General features: G+C 46.7%; 1 protein-coding gene across 2 annotated transcripts in view; it reads left to right on the plus strand.

Annotated features, from left to right (window-relative positions):
- The window catches only part of PKD1 (polycystin 1, transient receptor potential channel interacting), a 110959-nt gene that overhangs the window by 70944 nt on the left and 17201 nt on the right, over window positions 1–22814 (plus strand). For both annotated transcript variants that reach the window (XM_072599516.1, XM_072599518.1), the window contains exons 14-27: window positions 542–675; window positions 1671–5287; window positions 5787–5936; window positions 9393–9536; window positions 9748–10027; window positions 12418–12631; window positions 13332–13491; window positions 13880–14032; window positions 14576–14720; window positions 14955–15569; window positions 17607–17763; window positions 18465–18717; window positions 19972–20167; window positions 22597–22767. In XM_072599516.1, coding sequence (XP_072455617.1) covers window positions 542–675; window positions 1671–5287; window positions 5787–5936; window positions 9393–9536; window positions 9748–10027; window positions 12418–12631; window positions 13332–13491; window positions 13880–14032; window positions 14576–14720; window positions 14955–15569; window positions 17607–17763; window positions 18465–18717; window positions 19972–20167; window positions 22597–22767 — 6389 coding nt within the window. The remainder of the gene's footprint in view (window positions 1–541; window positions 676–1670; window positions 5288–5786; window positions 5937–9392; window positions 9537–9747; window positions 10028–12417; window positions 12632–13331; window positions 13492–13879; window positions 14033–14575; window positions 14721–14954; window positions 15570–17606; window positions 17764–18464; window positions 18718–19971; window positions 20168–22596; window positions 22768–22814) is intronic.

The raw sequence follows: 22814 nt of genomic DNA on the forward strand, positions 1-22814 counted from the left end.
CTCAGCCCCTGTGCCACCCTGAGCCTCAGTTTCCCTGCTGGCCAAATGGGCACAGCACCTCCCTTTTGGGGCTGCCATTGCTGAAGCTGTGACTGGGGACATTCAGGATAGTCTGCCTTGGCCTGAGAACATGCCTCCATGAGATCCTGGGGATCTCCTCAACCAGAGTTAGGAAACCTGAGTGTAGTTGGTTACATGTTGGGCTGCAGGGGGTAGGGGGCAAAAATAGGGAAATCTGTTCAGCCTGAGCAAATTTCAAAGAGCCATATGAGCATTTTAATACCTCTTCCCCTTCCTTGTCATCTTCCCTGAGATAGAAGTGTTACCCCTCTGATCTGGAGGGAGTAGTTCCCCTCTCCAAAGTGCTGTGTATCAATTCCAGGTATTCTTGCCTCTTGGGCTGCTGGGACAGGAGGTGGTGGTGTCACCTTTCCCATGTTCAATTAGTCATGTGCTGGGCCTGTCTTATAATCTTGACCTCCCTTTTCTTGCTTCAAGCTACTTGCTCATTCCCTGACCTCTTCCTCTCCCCTTTCTCCAGGTGGACATTTGGGGATGGGGAGCAGGAGAGTGGTCACTTCAAGCCCCCATACAACGAGTCCTTTCTGGTTCCTGAGCCTGGTGTCCATCAAGTGCTAATTGAACACAATGTTACACATACTTACCATGTCCCAGGTAAGCAGTGGAGTCAGAGGTAAGGGTTTTCCTGCCCGTCCCAATTTTCCTGTGATATTTCCTAGACATGTACCCCCAAATCAGCAATTCTCTCCCTCTGGTTCCCTACTTATGATCCTTTCTGAGTTTATGGTGTTGTTGAGTCCCAAGGAAGAAACTGTTCCACCAGCATGAGGAGTGAGGGGACTGTGCCTCTAAATCCAGTGTGATTTCCAGAATTTGGGGCTCCTAATGAAACTCTAGATGTAATAACTAGTCACTTGCTTCTCATCTCCCATCTCTGTGTTTTTGCATAGTCTCTTCCCCTGCCTGGAACGCTCTGCCTCCTTACTTCTGCCTTGTAGAGTCTCCAGTTTCCTTCAAAACTTATCTCAACTGCCATTTTCTACCAAAAACCCCTCTTTCCTGACACCCCTAGCTCATGCCTACCTTCAAAACCGCCTCGTATTTATTTTGCTTACATTTTAATGTACTTGTATTTGTACTTACATAGGATCATAGAACTAGAGCTGCAAAGACCTCAGAGGCCATATAGATCAGTCACTTCATATTACAGATGAGGAAACTGAGACGCAGGGAAGTTAAGTGACTTGCCCATGGTCACCCAGGTAGTAAGTGTTAGAGGTGGGTTTTGAATCCAAGTCTTCTGCCCCCAGAGCCAGTGTTCTTTCCACTGCACTGTGTTACCTCCTCCAATAAAATAGGGGCTTCCTTTTTTTGAGAAAATTGCAGTTAAGTGACTTGCCCAGGATCACACAGCTAGAAAGTGTCTGAGGCAGGTTTTGAACTCAGGTCCTCCTGACTTCAGGGCCAGTGCTCTATCCACTTTGACACCTAGCTGCCCCAGAATGTGAACTTCTTGAGGACAGAAACTGTTTTCATTTTTGTCTTCATATCCGTAACACCTAGTATGGTGCCCGGCACACAGTAGGTTCTTAAAAATGTTTACTGAGTGACTGACTGATTCTTCTCTTTCCCATATCTCTCTCCTTCAGGTGACTATAACCTCACAGTGTTTGTGTTCAATACCTTTGAGAATCTGACCCAACAGGTACCTCTGAGTGTCCGGGCTTCCTTGCCCCATGTCACTGTGGAGACAGACAGTGGAGCCCTGGTGGTCGGCCGCCCCATCACCTTTACCCCATGCCCGTTGCCTTCTCCAGCTGGTGTTCTGTACACATGGGACTTTGGGGATGGCTCCCCAGCTGTCCTGAAGAGTGACCCAATGGTCAGCCATACCTATGTGAGCAGAGGGGTATATAACATCAGCCTGATGGTCAACAACACCGTGAGCAGTGTGAGGGCGCACCTCTTTGTCCGAGTATTTGAGGAGATTCAGGGCCTGCGAGTGAGTCCAGTGGCAGCCACAGAAAAGGGTATGGCTGTCACTGTCAATGCTTCGGTGGAAGCTGGGGACAATATTACATGGACCTTTGATATGGGAGATGGCACAGTCCTGACTGGTCCAGAGGCCTCTGTCCAGCATGTCTACCTACAGGATGAGAACTGCACCATCAAGGTGACTGCAGCCAACCCTGTCAGTTCCCTGTCCCAGGTCCTGCCCATCCACATTTTTGTCCTAGAAGTGCTGAAGATAGAGCCTTCATCCTGCATCCCTGAACAACCTGAGGTCCAGTTAACTGCCCATGTGACTGGGGACTATACACACTATGTCTTTGACTGGACTTTTGGGGATGGCTCATCTAATGCCACTGTTCATGGCCACCCCACAGTGACTCATAACTTCACCCGCAGTGGGATATTCCCTCTGTCGCTGGTCCTGTCCAGCCTTGTCAACAAGGCCCATTACTTTACCAGTGTCTGTGTGGAACCTGAGGTCAGCAACATCACTCTTCGACCTGAAAGACAGTTTGTGAAGCTTGGAGAGGAAGCCAAGCTTGAGGTCCAGGCCTTCCCACCATTTTTTTACCGCTACTCTTGGGATTTTGGGGCCAATGACTCTGCTCGCTCAGGAGGCACTGAGGTGAGCTACGCTTACAAGGTTCCTGGAATCTATCTGGTCACAGTGACGGTATCCAACAATGTCTCCTCAGACAATGATACAGCTTTTGTGGAGGTTCAGGAACCCATGGGCATCACCAGCATCGAGGTCAACAGCTCTCATGTGCTAGAGCTAAACCAGCCCTATCTTTTCTCAGTTATGGGCAATGGGAGCCCAGCAAGCTACAGCTGGGACCTGGGGGATGGCCAGAGACAAGAGGGCCTGCAGGTCATTCATGCCTACAACCACACAGGCAGCTACACAGTGAGTGTGGTGGGCTGGAATGAGGTGAGTCACAGCAAAGCACAGCTCAATGTAACAGTCAAGAGGCGGGTCCAGGGTCTGAGTGTCAACGCCAGCCGGACAGTGGTGCCGTTGAATGGCTCTGTGAGTTTCAGCACCACGCTGCAGGCAGGGAGTGATGTGCACTATTCCTGGGTCCTGTGTGATCGCTGTACCCCGATCCCAGGCTCCTCCACCATATCTTATACGTTCCGTTCTGTAGGAACCTTCAACATCATTGTCACTGCCGAGAATGAGGTCAGTTCCCTGCAAGACAGCATCTTCATTTATGTGCTGCAGCAGATTGAGGGGCTACAGATGCTGGGTGGTGGTGACGGTGGCTGCTTCTCCACCAACCACACCCTCCAGCTTCAGGCAGCAGTTAGGGATGGTACCAACATCTCCTACAGTTGGACAGTGCAGCGGGAGAGTGTCCTCATCCACACTGCCCAAGGCAAGGTCTTCCCACTGATTGTTCTTGAAGCTGGCACTTACCATGTCCAACTAAAGGCTATCAACATGCTTGGAAGTGCTACAGTCAACAGGACACTTGAGTTTGTGGAGAGTGTGGGGCAGTTGGCAGTGTCTGCCTCCCCCAACCCTGCTGCTGTTAACACATCTGTCAACATCAGTGCTGTGCTATCTAGTGGCACCAGCATCACCTATGCCTGGTTCCTGCAAGAGGGAGTATCTGTGGAAGCCACTGAACCATTTGTCATCCATTCGTTCTCCAGCCCGGGGCTTTGGACAGTCACTGTCACAGCCAAGAATCAACTTGGCTCAGTCAATGCTATAACCCATGTGGATGTGCAGGAGCCTGTGGCTGGCCTCACTGCTGGATGTGGGGAGTTAGGCAGCAGTTTTGTAGTTTCAGGCTCTGTTGTTCACTTCTGGGGGCGTCTGGAGCATGGGAGCAATGTAAGCTGGTCCTGGGAGTTGCCAGACAGCACTAGGAGTGGACAAAGAATGGCGAGTGTTTTTCCCAATGCTGGTGCCTTCTCCATCCGGCTTAATGCCTCCAATGCTGTCAGCTGGACCACAGCCAGCTGCAATATCACTGTGGAGGATCCCATCCAGGGGCTAGAGCTCTGGGCAAGCAGCAGGGTGGTAGAACCAGGGGAAAGGGTCCATTTCAGCATCCGCCTGACTTTAGGCTCAAATGTAAATTACCATCTCCTGATCAGTGGTGGAGTCACCACAGCTCTGGATGGGCCCAGCTTCTCCCACAGTTTCCCGAGAGTGGGTGACTATATGGTGACCGTGCAGGCAGAAAATCATGTGAGCTGGGAGCAGGTCCAGGTGCGCATATCGGTCCTGGAAGCCATTGGTGGGCTACAGATTGTGGGCTGCTGTGAGCTAGGTATACCTACAGGTGGGGAGAAAAATTTCACAGCCCGGGTACAGAAGGGGTCACGAGTCTCGTACGCCTGGTATTTCTCCCTGGAGAAGGTTCAGGGTGACTCTCTGGTCATCCTGTCTGGCCGAGAGGTTGCTTATACCCCTGTGGCGGCCGGACGACTGGAGATCCATGTCCGTGCCTTCAATGACCTGGGCAGCGTCAACCTCACCAAGACCATAGAGGTTCAGGACCTCATCCAGGCAGTGGCTCTCCGTCCTGGAAACTGTTTTACGAATCGATCGGCACAGTTTGAGGCAGCCACTACACCAAGCCCCCGGAGTGTGTTCTATCGCTGGGATTTTGGAGACGGGTCCCAGATCCAAGAGACCTCCACACCCTTGTCTAACCACACTTACCTACTCCCTGGGGACTACAACGTAAAGGTCAATGCCTCTAACCTGGTTAGTTTCTTGGTGGCCAAGGCCACAGTGACGGTACGAGTGCTGGAATGTGAGGAGCCAGAGGTGGAAGTGGCCCTGCCCACCCAGGTGGTGATGCGACGGTCTCAACGCAGCTACCTGGAGGCACATATCAACTTACGGGGCTGTGTCACCTACCAAACTGAATACCACTGGCAAGTGTACCGGGCAGCCAGCTGCTTACACTACAAGCCCTCTGCCCATGTGCCACTGCCTGGCGTGGATGTGAGCCGGCCTCAGTTGGTTGTGCCACGGCTGGCCCTGGCTGTGGGTGACTACTGTTTCGTATTTGTGGTGTCCTTTGGGGATACACCACTGTCACGCAGCATTCAGGCCAACGTGACGGTGACACCTGGCCGACTTGTGCCTATCATTGAGGGTGGCTCCTACAGAGTCTGGTCCAACACGCGAGATCTAGTGCTTGATGGCGGCAAGTCTTATGATCCCAACCTGGAAGACGGTGATCAGACCCTCCTCAGCTTCCACTGGGCCTGCGTCTCTTCCTCTAAGGTCAGTTAAGCTTCTGTGGGATTTCTATTCAGCATGGTCAGAGGATGGGAATGGGCAATAGGAACCGAAGGACAGTGGTGATTGGAATAGGCAGGGGCATTATCAGTGGTTTAGGACAGTTTGCCATATATATATATCCCACTGAATCTAAAGTGATTAACAGGAAGAGTGATGGATAACTAGTGGGAAACCAATTTAGCATTTACTCTCCACCAGAGACCCCTGAAAAAATTTGTGTGCACTGGTTAATCTTTATGCAGGAGACCCGAGGTTAATCTTTGCATAGTAACCATCCCCCTGTACATAGAGTCCAAATGAGAAGGGAAGTCTTTGGAATGACTCTCTCTTGGGGCAGACACCAGCTACTACTACTTGTCTTGGGAGATATTCCTCCCTAAGAGGACAGCTGTTTGGAAGAATTGCTCTTCTCCTTCTTGGGCAGGGTTGTCTATCTGATGGCTTCTCTCTTTCCCTTTCCATCCCATCTGGTGGCCCACAGAATCACCCTGGAGGGTGTCCCTTAAACTTTGGCCCTCGGGGGAGCAGCCTGATCACCATTCCCAAGGAGCGGCTCGAGGCTGGTGTCGAATATACATTCAACTTGACTGTCTGGAAGGCAGGAAGAAAGGAAGAAGTGACAAATCAGACGGTAGGTACCACTACTCTGGACCCCTCTCCAGGGAGGCAACACTCCTTGCCAACCCTATGCAAGTGATGAGTAAACATACCTAAAAAACGGTATCCAAGTCCAGGAATTAGAAGTGTATGTCCATACCCTCCAGCGTGCTGATCTCTTTCTGACAAGGTGAAAGAAGGGGGACAGGTCTTGGGGAGTATGATTTATGTTGCCTAGGGAGGAGGTGATATTGCCAAATCATGAAGAAGAAAAGGAAAACTCAAGTACGGATAAAGCCAAATGGTGGACAACCCCAAAATCTTCATTTTTCAGCCGTGCATTCAGATACAAACTCACGTTCCAACAAACACATTTCTGCTGTCTCCCCTTGACTCTCTCTGGGACAGATTCTACTTCTTTCTCAGCATAGCTTGGTGTTAGCAAAGGACCCGGCTAGATGACAAAGAAGGAAGGGGTTGTTGACCTGCAAAGTAGATAATTAAGAGATGACTTGTTAGTTTGGAGTGGGGGCTGGTGTTTCCTTGAAGGGGGTGAGCTCATTAGACTTTGCTCACATTTCTGCAGTGCTTACTACGTGCAGGCACTGTGTTAAGTGCTCTACAATTATGACTTCCTTTGATCCTCACAGCCCCCCTGGGAGATAGGTGGTGTTATTATTTCCATTTTACAGTTGAGGAAACTGAGGCGGGTAGAGGTAAAATGATTTGCCCAGGGTCACATGGCTAGAAAGTGTATGAGGTTAGATTCAAACTCAAGTCCTTCTAACTTCGGACCTGGCCTTCTAATCACTGCTTTACCTAGAAAAGAACTCAGAGCTCATCTGGTTCAGTGCATGCCTGAATAGGAATTTCATGGGACCTCCAAAAGTTCATTAAACTGTTTTCTCTTCTCCACCTCTCACCCTGCATATTTTTCATACCAACCATTACCTAGCAGTGCCCCTCCCATCCTGTCCTGGTCCCACTGATTCTTTTTTCACTCAAGTATAAATCATTGTGTTTATCCCTAAATATTTAATTTCATCTTAGAGTGTACCTGTTGTTCTGGACCACTGAGACTTTTTTTGGATCCTGACTGTCATCCAATGTGTTAAACTATGTGAGGCAGTGGAAAAGACTTGAGTTCAAATCCTGAACCACTTATTAGCTATGACCCTCTGTAAAAGTAGAAATAGTAACTTTATCACTCATTTCACAAGGCTGTTGTTAAAGGAGCACTCTGTAAACCTTAAGCTGCTTTGTAAATGTGAATTACTAATATTAGCCGGCCCTCCCAGATGCATGGCATCTTCAGATCTGATCAGTCTGCCTTCAATGCCTTCATCCAAGTCATTGATAAAAGTGTTGAGTAGAATGAGGGTAATAACAGCACCTACCTCCCATGGTGGTTGTGAGAATCATGTGAGGTAACATCTGTAAAGTGCGTGGTCCAGCTGTTATTGTGGTTCAGTCATTCCTGATGCTGTGGCCCCATTTGGGGGTTTTCTTGGCAAAGGCACTGGGGCAGTTTGCCATTTCCTTCTCCAGCTCACTTTACAGATGAGGAAACTGAGGCAAACAGGGTTAAGAGACTTGCCCAGGGTCACACAGCTAGTAAGTATCTGAGGCCAGATTAGAACTCAGATCTTCCGGACTCCAGGCCTGGCACTCTATCCACTGCTCCACTTAGCTGCCCCCATAGCTTGGCACATAGTAGGCATGTAATACATGTTTATTCCATTGTTCCCTTTATCTTTGCCTTCATCCAAATAATTGATTAAAAATATTGACTAGAACAAGGTCAAGGACCTCGCCTCCACGGAATACTTTTTCCCAGCTTGTCGGTGACCCATTAATCATTATTACTTGGGTCCATTTTTTTCAGAAACTTTGAAATCTACCTGACTGCCCACTCCTCTCTCCATTTGTTTGCTCACAAGGCTATCATGAGAACTTGTGTTGTGTGCGTGTATTACTGTATCTATAGCATTATCCTGATAAACCAACTTGGTAACCACCATGAAACCACATTAGTTCTTCATGATCACTACGTCCCTTTCTGGGTGCTCAAAAATCATCCCTTTAATAAGGCATCCTATAGTTTTTTCAGAAATTGAAGTCAAGCTCCTCTAGTCTATAGTTGAAAGGATTTACCTTCACTCAATTTGAAAATGAGAGCATTTGCTCATCTCCCATGCTCCATCATGTCCCTGATGATGGTTCAGTAATGACATCTACCAGTTTTTTCTGTACCCTGGGATCACAGAATTATACACCTTGAGCTTGATGCCATCTAATGCAATTGCATCATTTTACAGATGAGGAAACTGAGGCCCATGAGGATTGAGCAGCTTACTCAAGATCAAACAGGTAGTCAGTATCAGGGGCTGAGTCCAGAGTCTACCTTCTTTGCCTTATGCCTCTGCTACCATCTGAGCCTGTTGACTTTGAGTTTTGAAGGCAGCTGGTGACTCCCTCTGGCCAAGAACAGTACTCTAAATCTTTCCAACTCACTAAGACTTGCCCACGTTTGCCCTCTGCTGGTACAGTAGGCCTTACTAAAACAGAAGGCACCCTCCCTTTAAAAAAATTTTTTTTTTTCCTTCTTTACTATATGAAATGGCTCTATTGATAAGGGAGAGTATTCAGGTGAGATGTAAATGGGAAATGGACATGATATTGATAAAATTATACCAGTGTCAAAAATCAAAGACCAATATCAAAAAGATGCTTGTATAATTTTTTTAATGACCATAGGGTCCTTTCCACAACACAGTGGGGCTTTCAGTAAGGCTTTAGTGGAGGACATAGTCAAAACTGTGTGACATTACTTGTGCTTCCCCTGTCTTGACTCTCCCCAAAATGTTCACTTTCATTTTCCCTCCTTCCAGTTCATGGATTTCCACACAGAAGCACGGCTTCTTATTATAGAATGCTTCTCTACCATCTCATATACAATCACTTGTTTTTGAATAAGGTCTCTTCGCCCATCCATTGCTGAATTCCAGGGAAGAGTCACACCCTGCTGAGTCTCAGGGATACTACAAGGTCTCACTTTCCTCCTTACCTTAGACCAGACCTGGAGTTACTTTTCTGTGTTACCTTTACTCTGCACATTCCTACATAGATAGCAGAGGTCATGAATATCATTACTGATTCTCTTCCTGGATATTGTGGCCTGTGAATAGCTGGACCACTTACCCCGTGGAGGGTTTGTGGGAGAACATGGACAAGAGTGACTCATGAGGGGCAGGCATGGAGGGAGTACCCTTAAGGTCCATTGGGGTATATCATAATCTGTTGGCATGAATGATGGGAAGCTAATGGTACTCCCTTTCATCTGCCCTGGGGAGCTGGGCAGAAGTCCTATCATGCTTTACTGTGGATTAGCACTGATATAAAGGATAGTTTGGAGGGGAGAGACAATGGAGGCAGAAAGACTTTCAGGCCAGGGCACCTATCTCACTCTGCTGGTATCTCCTTCCTCTAGGTCCTGATCAGGAATGGTTTGGTACCCATTGTGTCGCTGGAATGTGTTTCCTGCAAAGCACAATCAGTGTATGAAGTGAGCAAGAGTTCCTACGTCTACCTGGAGGGGACCTGCCACAATTGCAGTAGTGGCTCTAAGCGCGGGGTAAGGAGCCAGGGATGAGTCTGGGACGAATATTATAGAAGGGGGCTGTGCAGTGACAGGACCTAAAATGGTTGGTTATGTTTTCTTCCCCCCTACTGGAGTCTGAATCTGCACGTTTCTGTGTGGCTGTGTGCGTACCTGTGTGTGCATGTAGCCGTCACTTGTGTATGTCTTTGTATATATACACATGGTTATTTGTCTCACCTGGCAGCGATGGGCAGCCCAGACATTCAGCAACAAATCCCTCATACTGGATGAGTCGACAACATCAACAGGCAGCTCGGGCATGCGGCTGGTTCTGCGGCGAGGTGTACTCCGTGATGGAGAGGGCTACACCTTCACCCTGACTGTGTTGGGGTGCTCTGGGGAGGAAGAAGGCTTTGCTTCCATTGACCTGTTCCCCAATCGCCCTCCCATTGGGGGTTCTTGCCGGCTCTTCCCCCATGAGGCTGTCAGGGCTCTCACCACCAAGGTCCACTTTGAGTGTACAGGTGAGAGCATTCCTTGCCCCCAAGCCATCAGCAATATTCCCCCTCAAAAGTTTTCACCCCACAAAATATTCCCATCTCTTCATTTATTGCCCTCATGTGGTCAGGAAGAATTCTGCCTGTTTTCCAAGAGACATACCGAGGCCCAGAGAGGTGAAGCAATTTGTCCAAGATCATATAGTGAATCAGGGTAATGGGTAAAGGAGAGAGCCCAGGAATTCTGATTTTCAGGTCACAAAGGACCACCTCTGATTCATTCATTCAGTAAACAAGGAGTATCTACCACATATAGGACACTCTACTAGATCTTGGGGTTATGGGGTGGGGTGTTGTGAATGCTAAGTTTAAATAAAATGAGGTCCCTGCCCTCATGGAGTTTATTGTTGAATGGGGAGATTGGGGTGAGAATAAAACACAACTACTGTAATATACAATACTACCCATTAAGTGTGTTAGATGCTATCAGCAAAGTCCTGTGCAAGCTTTTAGGGACAAGGTTGCTACTGAAAGAGAGAAAAGGCATCAAAGTAGGGAACAGTAGGAGCAAAGATGTAGAAACAAGAGAGCAAAGGACATGTTGGGAGATCAGAGAGTGGTTCATTGGCTAGAATACAGAGAAAGAGAAAGCTAGAAATGTGAAGGACTTCAGGGAGGGCCTTGAATGCCAGAGAAGGAAGTTTGAACTTGATTCAGTGGTCCCTGGATATGACCAGAGCCATGCACTCGGGAGATTATGCCAGCAGTGATGGATTAGCAGCAATTGGGATAGTCCAGATACGTTGTGGTGAGGATCTATAATAAGATGGTAGCACTGGGAAGAGAGAAGGGGTGTAGTACGAGAGATTTTACAGAAGTAGAAGCAATAGTGCTTGGTAACGGATTGGATAAATGAGATGAGGGAAGGAAGAATGAAAGGTAACCCCAGTGTTTCTAGCATAGGAGACTGCATAAAGTGGTGTCATGGGAAGAAGTAGGAAAGTCAGGAGGGTAAAGACATGCTCAGTTTTGAACATATTGAATTCCAGGTGCCAGTGAGCCTTCCAAGTGGAGATACCACGTGGTCAGTGGGAGATGTGGTTCCATAGTTCAGGAAAGAGGTCAGACTTGGGAGTTTCCTGCCTGACTGAAGCTATGAAAGTAAACGAGATTGTCAAGAAAAAGAGGACCAGTGATAGACCTGTGTTCCCCAATGTGGTCAACATGCATGTTAAGGGCCATGTTAAAGGACTGGTTAGATAAAAGAAGGAAGAATAGAGTGCGTATCCCAGAGGCCAAGAAGAAAAGAGAGTGTCCAGCTACTTAAAGATCATAGAAAGTGAGAACTGATTTTTAAAGCCATTGAGACTGACAATTAGGAGGTCACTGGTGACTGCTGAGAGCAGGTTCAGTAGAGGTGGTGGTGGAGGCAGAAACCGCACTGCTACAAACTGAGGACAGAGTGGTTAGTGAGGAAATGGAGGCAGCAGGCATGGACAGTTTTTAAAGAAGATTGATAGTGAAAAGAGAAAAATACAAGGTGGATGAATAGGGTAGAAGGATCAAGGGGAAGTATGTAAGTGGGGAGACCTGAGCATGTTTGTAGGCAGAAGAGGAGCCAGCAGAGAGGCTGAGTTGAAGACGCATGAGAGAGAGGGGAAGATGAGTTCTGGAACAAGGAGAGAATAGGATTTCAGTCTATCCAGGTTCTGAACTCTGTCACTGAGCTCCATCTTGTTCTACAATTTTTCATAGAACGGGATAACTCTACGTCATCTTATCACTGTCTTGAAAGTTTCTTTAGCTCATAATGTCACCATCTCAGAGCCAAAACCACGATGGAGCCACTGCTCTAAGAGGCTGACATTTGGGGGTTGCACTTTCTCCTTGAAGCAGTCTTACAGCCCCAGCCCAGAGGAGCCTGGTCCTCTCCCAGGGCCCATGCCCGAGCCATGATCCCCAACAAAGAGTGAACTATCTTCCGTCTCCAACCCTTCTGCTAAATTTGCCACAAGATTAAAAGTCATAGAGGGTGAAGACCAAAAAAAAAAAAAAAAAGCCATTGGAATTAATCATTAGGTCACCAGTGACTTTTGAAAGCAATTTTAATACTGAAAAGATACCCAAATTCCTAGTTACAGTTTTGATCCATTTCCTCATCTCCCCTTCCTACTCAATCTACTTCCCAGGATTGTTGTGGGGATCAAGTGAGATAATATTTGTAAAGTGTTTAGCACAGTGCCTAGCACATAGTAGGCCTTATCTTCCTTCCTGTTCTCCACCTGGGGTACTGACTCTTGTCATGGTGTACCCATGGTACAGTGTGGAGGAGGATGAGGCAGGGGGCGGCAGGATGAGGTAGGATGATCAGAAATTCCTGGCTCTGGAGGGACAATGCTGCACTATGGTTCTTCCAGGTTGGCGGGACACAGAGGACGAGGATGCCCCACTGGTGTATTCCTTACTTCTGCGGCGCTGCCGTCAAGGCTACTGTGAAGAATTCTGCATCTACAAAGGCAGTCTGTCTGCATATGGAGCTGTGTTGCCCCCTGGCTTTAAGACCCACTTCACTGTGGATCTCTCTGTAGTTGTACAGGACCAGTTAGGTGCTGCCGTGGTAGCCCTGAATAGGTAAGGGGAAAAGGGGCATTCTGAACCTCAGGGCACCAGCCTACCCAGGATTGTCTGTCAACCAGTCTGTTAGTCATTATACATTTATTAAACACCTACTGTATGCCAGTCACTATACTAAGTAATTTGAGGGCCCCTTGTGGGACAACCCCTGAGCTAGATCCCCAAGGAGCTGGCAGGGTTAGAGAGGAAGGATTGGGATAGATGGCATAAGATACCACTGGAGGAAACTTGATAATCTTTGGAAAGAAGTATATAAACAAGCCGTTTGACTTAGTGGAAGAATGCTGGTTTTTATATCTGAGGATCTGGGTTTGAAACCTGGTTCTGCCCCTTTCGATCTATATGAACTTAGCTGCCTAACTCCTGCAGACCTCAGCTACCTAATCTATTAAAATGAAAGGGGTGATTTTCATGACCCCCAGGGTCCCTTCCAGCTCTACATCTGTGATCCAAGTCAGATACATTTCAGGATGAGCTTGTGAGCATTGAAAGGATGAAAAGAAAATGATTATTCCATGTGGAGTGAGGCTAACTAATAATGGGAAGAGGTCTCTTGGAGAAGAGGGTGGGTGGAGTGGTTTTTTGAAGAGTGGGGAGGGTTGGGAAGATCTGCCCAGCCTAGAAATCTAGCTTCTCCTCCTGGGTAGTCTTTGCCACCAGGCTTCATCCTCACCCTTACCTGGCTGTCGCCTCCCAGGTCTCTGCTTATTACCTTGCCTGAGCCTTCTGCCAGCTTCCACTGTCTTACCCACTGGCTCTACAGCCTGACCGAGACAGTCCTGCCAGGGCTGGTGAAACAGGCCGACCCACAGCATGTCATTGAGTACTCCTTGGCCCTCATCACCGTCCTCAATGAGGTCAGTGCCATCTCCACCCCTACCCTGGATGGGAGACCAAGGGAAGAAGCAAGAGACTGGGCAGTGCCCAGAGCAGTTGATTGATGTCATGGTTGAAATTTAAGAGACCATTACCTGACTTACTTAGACTGAGTTCATAAAGGAGGGATCTCAATTGGTCACCTTCTTCATTCCCTGACCACCACTGTAGATCAATCGATCAATAACCATTTATTAAGCTCTATGTTAGGGGCTGGGGATGCAAAGATCAAAATGAAAAAATCCCAGTCCTCTATCAGTGGACCAGAGACTGGTTTTAAAGATCATGAATTGCTTGGGGGAATTTGAGGTATGTGTGAGATGTATACAAACTCCAAGGTTTCTCTGTGCTCTGATCCTGTCTCATCAGTATGAGCAGGTGACATCTTCAGAGGAAGAGGCCAGTCATGAGAGGCACCTCCGTGCGCTGATGCGAAGAAACATTACTGAGATCCTTGTCTCCCTTCGTGTCAACACTGTGGATGACATTCAGCAGATTTCAGCTGCCCTGGCCCAGTGCACGGTATGGCTGAGTTGCCGACTCCCTCTCCATATGCCTGTTTCCTCCCTAACAGCTCGGACCCATCCTGCAGGATGGATGCCTTAGGGAAACTGGCTAGGGCTAGAGGTAGCTGACGGCTCTTTTCATTAGTGTTTCTTTTAATCAAATTGAATCAGTGCTTCTCAGGTCTCTGATTATTTTACCTTATCTGAGTGTTAGGGTAAGCTCTTGGAGGTACAGAGGAACAAATGAAATTATGGTGAGCAGATGAGCCCACAATGGAAGAGGAGGGAAGGCAAAAATGAGGAGGGGATGGGGATGGGGAACAATGAGGTAATGATTAATAGTGTTAGGAAGCCAGGTGTGGGGGGCATATGTAGTAGTGGAGGATCATGCTGTGCATGAAGGAGATTAATAAATATGATGGTGAAGGAGGAAGTAATATAGAACCCCAAATATCCTTTTTGGAAAAAAAAAACGGCCACTTGTTTTCTCAGACATACTGGATATGGGTGGAAGGATGAGAGGAGGGTAAGCCGATGTCACTGGGCTTTCTCCCTGCAGGTAGCAAGTAAGGAGTTTGTATGCTACCCTTGCCTGAAAAAAACCCTGAACAAGTTGGAGAATATGATGGCCATCCTGCAAAATGAGACCATGCAAGGAACCGTGACCCCCACGGCCATTGCTGACAACATCCTCAACATCACTGGTCAGCCAGGAGGGAGGCCCGCCATAGGGAATGGGTGATGGCAGACGCCAGGGAAAGGGCTGGAAAAGAAATTGGGAAAGGGAAAGCGCCCTTTCTGATTAAGGGTTTCCAAAGTCAGTGGCTGTGTCTCCCACTTGCTACCCTTTCTGTTGAAGGTTCAGCTGAGTGCTTTGCATGCTAGGGCTCACACTATGGGGCTGGCACTAATTGCCTCACTTTTTTAATCTTCCTCAGGTGACCTCATTCACCTGGTGAACTCAAATACCCAGGGCTTAGAGTCTACAGAGCTATGCAACAAACCCCACACCTTTCTGGTGGCCTTCAAGGCTTATAACCTCTCATCTGACCTGATGCGAATCCTCATGAAGTCTCGAGTGCTAAATGAGGAACCACTGACCCTGGCAGGGGAAGAGATTGTGGCTCGAGGCAAACGTTCAGATCCGTTCAGTCTACTATGTTACGAGAACACCTCTGATTGCCAGTTTTCCATCCCAGCTGCTTTCAACAGCACCTTCTCGGACCTCACTGATGTTATCCAGCTCATCTTCCTCGTGGACTCCAACCCCTTTCCCTTTGGCTACATCAGCAACTACACAGTGTCTACCAAAGTGGCTTCCATGGCCTTCCAGACTCAGGCAGGGGCCCAGATCCCAATAGAACAGCTGGGCTCAGAGAAGGCCATCACTGTCAAAGTGTCTAACAACACCAGCGGAGGAGGTGGGGACCGAATCCTTTCCACTGACTCTGCCATCATCCAGCCTTGCACATCGGTCAGCGCCATCATTGACCCCCAAAACCACAATCCTGAGGCTGGTCTGCACTTCCAGCTTAACTACACTGTGCTGAACGGTGGGTATAGTGAGCTCAGCATTCTTAGAGGGTCTATGGCAGGGAACATGAGGGCTCAAGCCTGTAGGAGGAGGAAGGGCAGTGGTACATTTCTCTTGTGGGTTTTTTTTTTTATCCTTTACTACTGATTTTACATCCATTATGTTGTTTCTTCCTTTTAGCAGTCCTAGATATATAATTATCAAATGAGATAATGTAAACTTTATAAACCTTACAAATCAGTAAATCAGCAAGATTTATTAAGCACCTACTGTGTGCCAGGCACTTCTGGTAGGTGCTGAGGATACAAGTATGAAGGATGAAACAACCATTCCTTCCTACAAGAAGCACATGTCCTAATGTGGGACTACAACATATTTAAGTACACATCGAGTAACTGTGGAGAGAATAAGCACAAGGTATCAGACATAAGGTATTTAGGGAGAGGAGGCACGAACAGTTTGTGGAGGTCAGGAACCATGTTATGTAGAAAGTGGTGCCGGAGCTGTCTTGAAGGAGGAGAAGGATACTGTGAGGCTAAAGTGAGGAGGGATTTTCAGGCGTGAGGGACAGCCAAGAGAAAGATACAGAGACTGGAGATGTATTGCTGAGAGAGACGAAAGCTAGTTTGGCTGAAGTGTAGAGTTAGGAATAAAGAATTCCAATGAGGTTGGAAAGATAGGTCAGGGCAAGATTGAGGAGGACTTTAAAAGCTAGACAGAAGGGGCAAGAGGGACTTACCAGAGACTGACCTGGCCAAGGCTACACTTAAAAAGTCATGGCTGTTAACCATTATTATTAGGTTCGATAGGTGAAATCTCCATTTTCCAGATGAGCACATGTTGGTGCAGAGAGGTTAGATGATTTACCCAAGACTGATTGATTCACAGATTCATTCCAGCCAGTTGGCCTAGATCAAGAATACCGATCTCAACTCTCTTCATTCATTCTAGTGGTTTGTTGATTTCTTTGTTGTTCCTGCTGGTTTTTTAACACCACCATTTAAAAAAAAGCACCACCACCATGTTTCTGGAATTTGGCAAAAAGGCATATTTATTTTTTCCCCTGAACTAGGCAGCGTGGCACAGTCGATAGAGCATTAAACTCAGAATTTGAAAAGACCTGAGCTAACTTCTTGCCTTGGATGCTTTACCAGCTGTATGAACAAGTTTACTGAGACTCTTATCTCTGAAACGGGGATAATAACTGCACCCTATCTCATATTGTTGTTGTAAGGGTTATATGAGATAATGTACATAAAATGTTTCTTAAAATTCTATGTTAATGGGATGTGATTAATAAAGCAATTGGTTCTCCATAATGTAAAGTAACATGTATATGTATATATGTACATTCATTGGAAATGCAAAAGTAATGTCTCTTCAACTTTGGAAAGGAGAGAGACCTGCACACTCCCTTTATCCCTCTGGGCCTGGTTCCAACTTTTCCTGACTTGGCCCAGGTATCCCGGGAATCATCTGAAAAGCAAAAGGAAAAGGTAGCTAGGTGGTACAGTAGATGAAGCTCTGGGCCTGGAGTCAGGAAGAAATGAGTTCAGATCCTGTCTCAGATGCTTAACTAGCTCTGTGACCCAGGGAAAGTCACTTAACCTCTGTGTACCTCAGTTTCTTCAGCTGTGATATGGGGGTGATAATAGCACCTACTTCTTCGTCTTGTGAGAATTACATCAGATCATATATGTAAATCACTTAGCGTAGTGCCTGGAACACAGTAGGTACTTAATGAATATTTCCTTTTTTTAAAAAAAGGGGGAGAAAACTGTAGATCATTCACAGTGTTGTCTATGAAAGGCCCACTGTTCAAATTCTGACTCCCTCCCCCTCTCCATAAACACATGTCCACACTCACTCTCTCAAACCTGGACTTAGCACAAAGAAGTTGCCCCAGCTTCAGATCAAACCAGCTCACATGCTGTTCTTGGTCCTGTGTGCTGGAGGACCCAGGATCTGCTAGAGCCATGCCTCCCACAAGCCCTTGGGCTTCGCTGGGTGGCTCAGCCATTGCAAAGGTAACTTTTGTCCCTGTGCCGTGTCCCAGAGCGATACCTATCAGAGGAACCTGAACCCTTCCTTGCTGTCTATCTGCACTCGGCCCCACAGCCCAATGAGTACAACTGTACAGCCAGCAAGAAGATTGGATTGAAGGCGTTGACTGGAGGTGACCACAGGCCTTACACCTTCTTCATCTCTCCAGGGTAAGTGCTTCCTTTGTGCACTGCAGCCCTGGGAGGTGTTGTATGGAAGCACAAGTGAGTAAAAGAGAAGACGAAATCCAAATACCTCCCATTCTGAGGGGTGGTCTCAGTTTTCCAACTGTTTTCATATGATACCGTGAGGAAAAACATCATCCCCATTGCACAGAAGAGAAAGCTAAAAAGTGGTTTAGCCCTGGTAACACAGGTAGTTTGGGCTTAGAATTCGATTTCCTGATTTGCGGTCAAGTTCTTTTGTCATCTTGTCTCCCAAAGCAGAGTCTGACTTCCTTTGTGGGTTCTCATCCTGGGGCTGATTTTTTATAAAACAAGTTTAAAAACTTATTTTTAGAAATATTTTAATAGCTATTTCAGCATAATTGATTTCCTTTGGAATTTAAATGTATATGTTACCATATGCATTTAAAATATTATCCTGGGGCATATTATTCTGAAAAGCTTTGCACACTTTTGAGAATGCCTTCTGAAAAGGGGTCCATAGGTTTCACCAAGCCCCCAAAGGGGTCCATGACACCCAAAAAGTTAAGAACCCCCATACTCTAATCACATCAGAAATAATGAGGTCCTGGGGCTAAAGGTGGAGGTAAAAGAGATATGGGAGCTTTAGGACCATAGGGTGATGACCCAGGACATCTTTCCCAGGGTCCTTGATCTGTGACCCTATTCCCGCTTCTGCCCTCTAGGACTGACGACACAACAGCAAGTTACTACTTGAATATGACCAGCCACTTCCGTTGGTCCGAGGTGGAAGTGACAGTGGGTCTCTACACGTCACTTTGTCAGTACTTCAGTGAGAAGGAGATGATATGGAAGACAGAGGGCATCGTACCCCTGGAAGAGACCTCCCCCAGCCAAGCTGTCTGCCTCACACGCCACCTCACAGCCTTCGGGGCTAGCCTCTTTGTTCCACCAGGCTCCATCAAATTCATCATTCCTGTGCGTACCTCCATTCTTTTAGGGTCTTTTGCACTTAGAGCAAATGCTGTGGTTGGCCTGGGGTGGAAGAATGGGCTCCGTGGAAATGAGCTCACTTTGGTTAACCCCAAGCTGGTATGTTAGCAGTGAGTAAAAATGGAAAGTGGAAGGATGGGGGTAGGGGAGAGACAGGATTTCAGTTTGGTACAAGTCCAAAAACATTTATTAAGTACCTGCTACCTAAAAGTAACTGTGCTAGGTGTTGGGGATACAGGGATGAAATCAAAACCGTCTCTGCCCTCAAGGGGCAGAATTATGATCAGTACATGGATACAGATGAATCTGGGAGGGCAAGGGAGAATAAGCGTTGGCATAAGTGTGTGCCAAGCGTTTGTCATAAGCCTTTTTTTCACAAATATTATCTCATTCGATCCCCACAACAGCCCTCTGAGGTGAGGCGTTGTTATCCCCATTTTACAGTTGAGCAAAAATAAGTAGATACAGTCTTACCCCCAAAAAGTCAATACAAAGTATTTTCAAGAGGAAAAGGTCACTTTGCACTGGGAAGCTGAATGAATCAATGAGTAAGTAAGTGGAAAAACATTTCTTTTGCACGTATGTGCCCAGCCCTGGAATCAGAAGAAATAGTCCCAGTCCCCTAAAGCTCAATGGAGACCAAGCAACACAGAGACTTAGAGAATCCTTGCTTCAAGAAATTCTAATAAGAAAAGCTTAACAAGAGGATTACTCAGTTTTTAAAAATGTTCTCTGCCTGACAAAGGATTCACTGCAAGGCTTCTTTCAAGAACTATCTCTTAAGTTCATTTAAAATAGGAGTCTTTCAGGCAGCTAGGTGGCACAGTGGATAGAGCCCTGGAGTCCGGAAGACACTAGCTGTGGGACCTTGGACAAGTCACTTAACCCCAGTTGCCTCCCTGACAAAATCCAAAAACAACAACAAAAAATGACTAGATTGTGGGGCGGGTTGATGGTACAGTGGATAGCGCACAAGCTCTGAAGTCAGGAGGACTTGAGTTCAAATCTGGCCTGGGCAAGTCACTTAACCCTGAATGCCTCCAAAATAGAAGAAATAAAGTGAAATAGGAACCTTTTGGGGGGGAAGGGGAATTGTAAGGTGAGGTGAAGAGATTAGTGTGGCTGGAAAGTAATTAAGAAGGATGGGAACTGCTTGGGGGATCAGGGCCCTGAGCAGGTGTGATGGTCATCATGGAGCTAGTGCCAGCCTTGAGCCTGACAATCTTTCTTTTGGCACAGGACCCGGCTCCAGGTATCAACTATATTGTGCTCCTGACTTGTGCCGTGTGCCTGGTCACCTATGCAGTAACGGCTTTGATCGTCCGCAAACTGGACCTGATAGATGTCAGCCGAGTGAGCATCATCCCTTTCTGTGGGAAGAATGGTCGCTTCAAGTATGAGATACTCGTCAAGACTGGCTGGGGCCAGGGCTCAGGTGAAAGCAGGCAGACACAGCTGGACTGGTGGCAGGGGCTGGGACGGTGGGGGCTGTGGAAAGGGTTGGTCTGGACTTGGGGCAGAAAGAGGACAGCCTAGCTTCAATGCCCCAGCACAGAGTCAGTGGGGGAGTACAGTGGATGGAGTGTTGGACCTGGGATCAGAAAGGCCTGAGTTCAGTTGTCGCCTCAGACACTTAATTAGCTCTATGACCCTGAGCAAGTCACTCAGCCTTTGTTTGCTAGCTATTATTTATTATTATTACGAACCACACCTGCTTACTACCTTCTCACCTTTGCTAGACCACCTACTTAAGGACTGAGATCTTGAGGACAAAACTAAAATCCGAGTTAGAAGACACCTCGGAGGGCATTCATCCTGTGCTACTTGAACAGGAATCGCTGACAAATAATCTTCCAGCTTCTGATTAAAGACCTCTAATAATAGGCAATTCAGACTCTCCTGAGGTAGCCCATTCCACTTGCAGCTCTAATTGTTAGACAGTTTTTCCTTATTTTAAGTTGAAATCGGCCTCTGAGTAACTTCTCCCCATTGGTTCTAGTTCTGGCCTTTGGGGCCAAATAGACTCACAGCTGACTCCCTCCCTCCACTGGACAGCTCTTTAGATATTTGAAGGTAACACCCCCTCAGTCCTCTCTAGACTAAACAACCCCAATTGCTCTCAACTGATCCTTCTATGACAAAGTCCTGAGCCTCCTCACCCTCTTGGTTGCCCATCTGAACGTAATCCAGTTTGTCAAGATCATCCTTAGCATGTGGTTCCCAGGCTTGAGCCCAGAGCTTCCAGTGTGACCAAAGCAGAGTCAGGTACCGCGGGACTCCCACTGCCCTTCTTTTCCAATGCTAAATTTCTATGAAGGCTGCCTGAGATTGAATTCATTTTTCATGATATTCAACTCAATGAGTATCTGTCCACTGAAGTCCTCAGGTCTTTTCCGAACGACCTAATTGCTTAGGTTTGCTTTTCTTATTTTGAGTTTGCAAATTGATTTTTTTAAGCCATGTGTAAGATGTTATATTTCATCTTATTAATTTTAGACAACAATTCCAAACTTATTCATTTTAACCTGTTGAGATCATTCTAGATCTTGAATCTGTTATTCAACTCAGTATCTTAGCTCATAGGATCTGGATGTTAAAAAACCATCCAGTCCAACCCCTTCCTTTTACAGAGGAGGAAATGGAGGCCCTGAGACAGAGAGGCAACTTGCCTGGGTTACACAGGTATAGGTAGTGGAGCCAAGATTTAAACCCAGGTCTTTCTAAGTTCGGTCGTTTTTCCTCTAGACCACAGCAGTCTCACAGCTTTCCTAGCATCCATCAATTTGATAAGCACGTTATCTCTTCATACAAGTCACTAATAAAAATGTTGACAAGTCACACTTATGGCATTTATTAGAGATCTTTGTTCAGGATAAATGAAGTTCTCTAATGACTGCTTTTTAGGTCAAGTTGTTCAGGGGTTTATATAACTCAACTGCATCTTCTAGCCCACACCTCCCCATCCTGTCCACGAGCATATTTTAAGAGACTTGATAACAAGACTCTTTACTGGAATAAATCCAAATAAATAATACTAATGTCTTTGACCTTCCCCTAATCCAACAGTTTAGTAACCCAGTCAAAAAGGAAAATGGGCTTAGCCTGGCATGAGAGCAGAGACCCCAGGGAACACAAGCTTTCCCCGGCAAGGGAGATATGCTTCACCACTGATCCACTGAGAGGAAGCCTGAGGAAGTGGATGGAATACTGGGTTTAGGGTCAAGTGACCACAGTTCAGATCTCAACTCTGACACCTTAGTTTCCTCATCCATCCGTAAAACAAATGAGATTAGGCTAGATGACCTCAAAAGTCCCTTCCAACTCATCATTGATGATCCAGTGATGCAAAACATTGATCAGAGCTCTATAATCTTTCATTGATGTTTATTTTACCATTATATTTGTATGGTTATTGTATAAATATTCTCCTGATCCTCCTCTCTCTGTGCTCTGCATCGGTTCATACAAGTCTATGAATTCTTCATATTTATTATTTCTCATGGCTAAATAATCTTCCATTACATTGCCTAGGGTAGATCGTCATCAAATCTCAGTGATACCTGTGAAAGTATAATTCATCTTTTTGCACAAAGATCTCTAGTTTTCTTTATTATATATTTATGTATTAATAATAACAATATATTATATATTTATTATATGATTATTATATCCTGGGCTTTGGTGTGTAGAAATATGTGTTCATAAACATCATTCTTGACCCTCTTCCAGGTTCCCGTCACCTGCTGGACAGCTCCAAAGTTCTTTTTAGCCCCTCCCTGATGGCTTCCACTGTGCCTTTGCAAAAACCCTCTCCCGAGCCTCTCTGTGCTAAAGTCTCTCTACCTTCCCTCCCTCCCTGTCTAGGCACAACAGCACATGTGGGCATCACCCTCTATGGGGCAGATGGCCGAAGTGGACACCGGCACCTAGATGCAGAGAGCGCTTTCCATCGAAATAGCCTAGATATCTTCCAGATTGCCACACAGCGCAGCCTTGGAAGCGTGTGGAAGATCCGAGTGTGGCATGACAACAAAGGTGTGAGGAGTGGGCTTGACTAGATGGGACCTTCCCTCCTCTGCCTA

The sequence above is a fragment of the Notamacropus eugenii genome, chromosome 1 (genome assembly GCF_028372415.1).
Source record: "Notamacropus eugenii isolate mMacEug1 chromosome 1, mMacEug1.pri_v2, whole genome shotgun sequence".
Classification (NCBI taxonomy): domain Eukaryota; kingdom Metazoa; phylum Chordata; class Mammalia; order Diprotodontia; family Macropodidae; genus Notamacropus; species Notamacropus eugenii.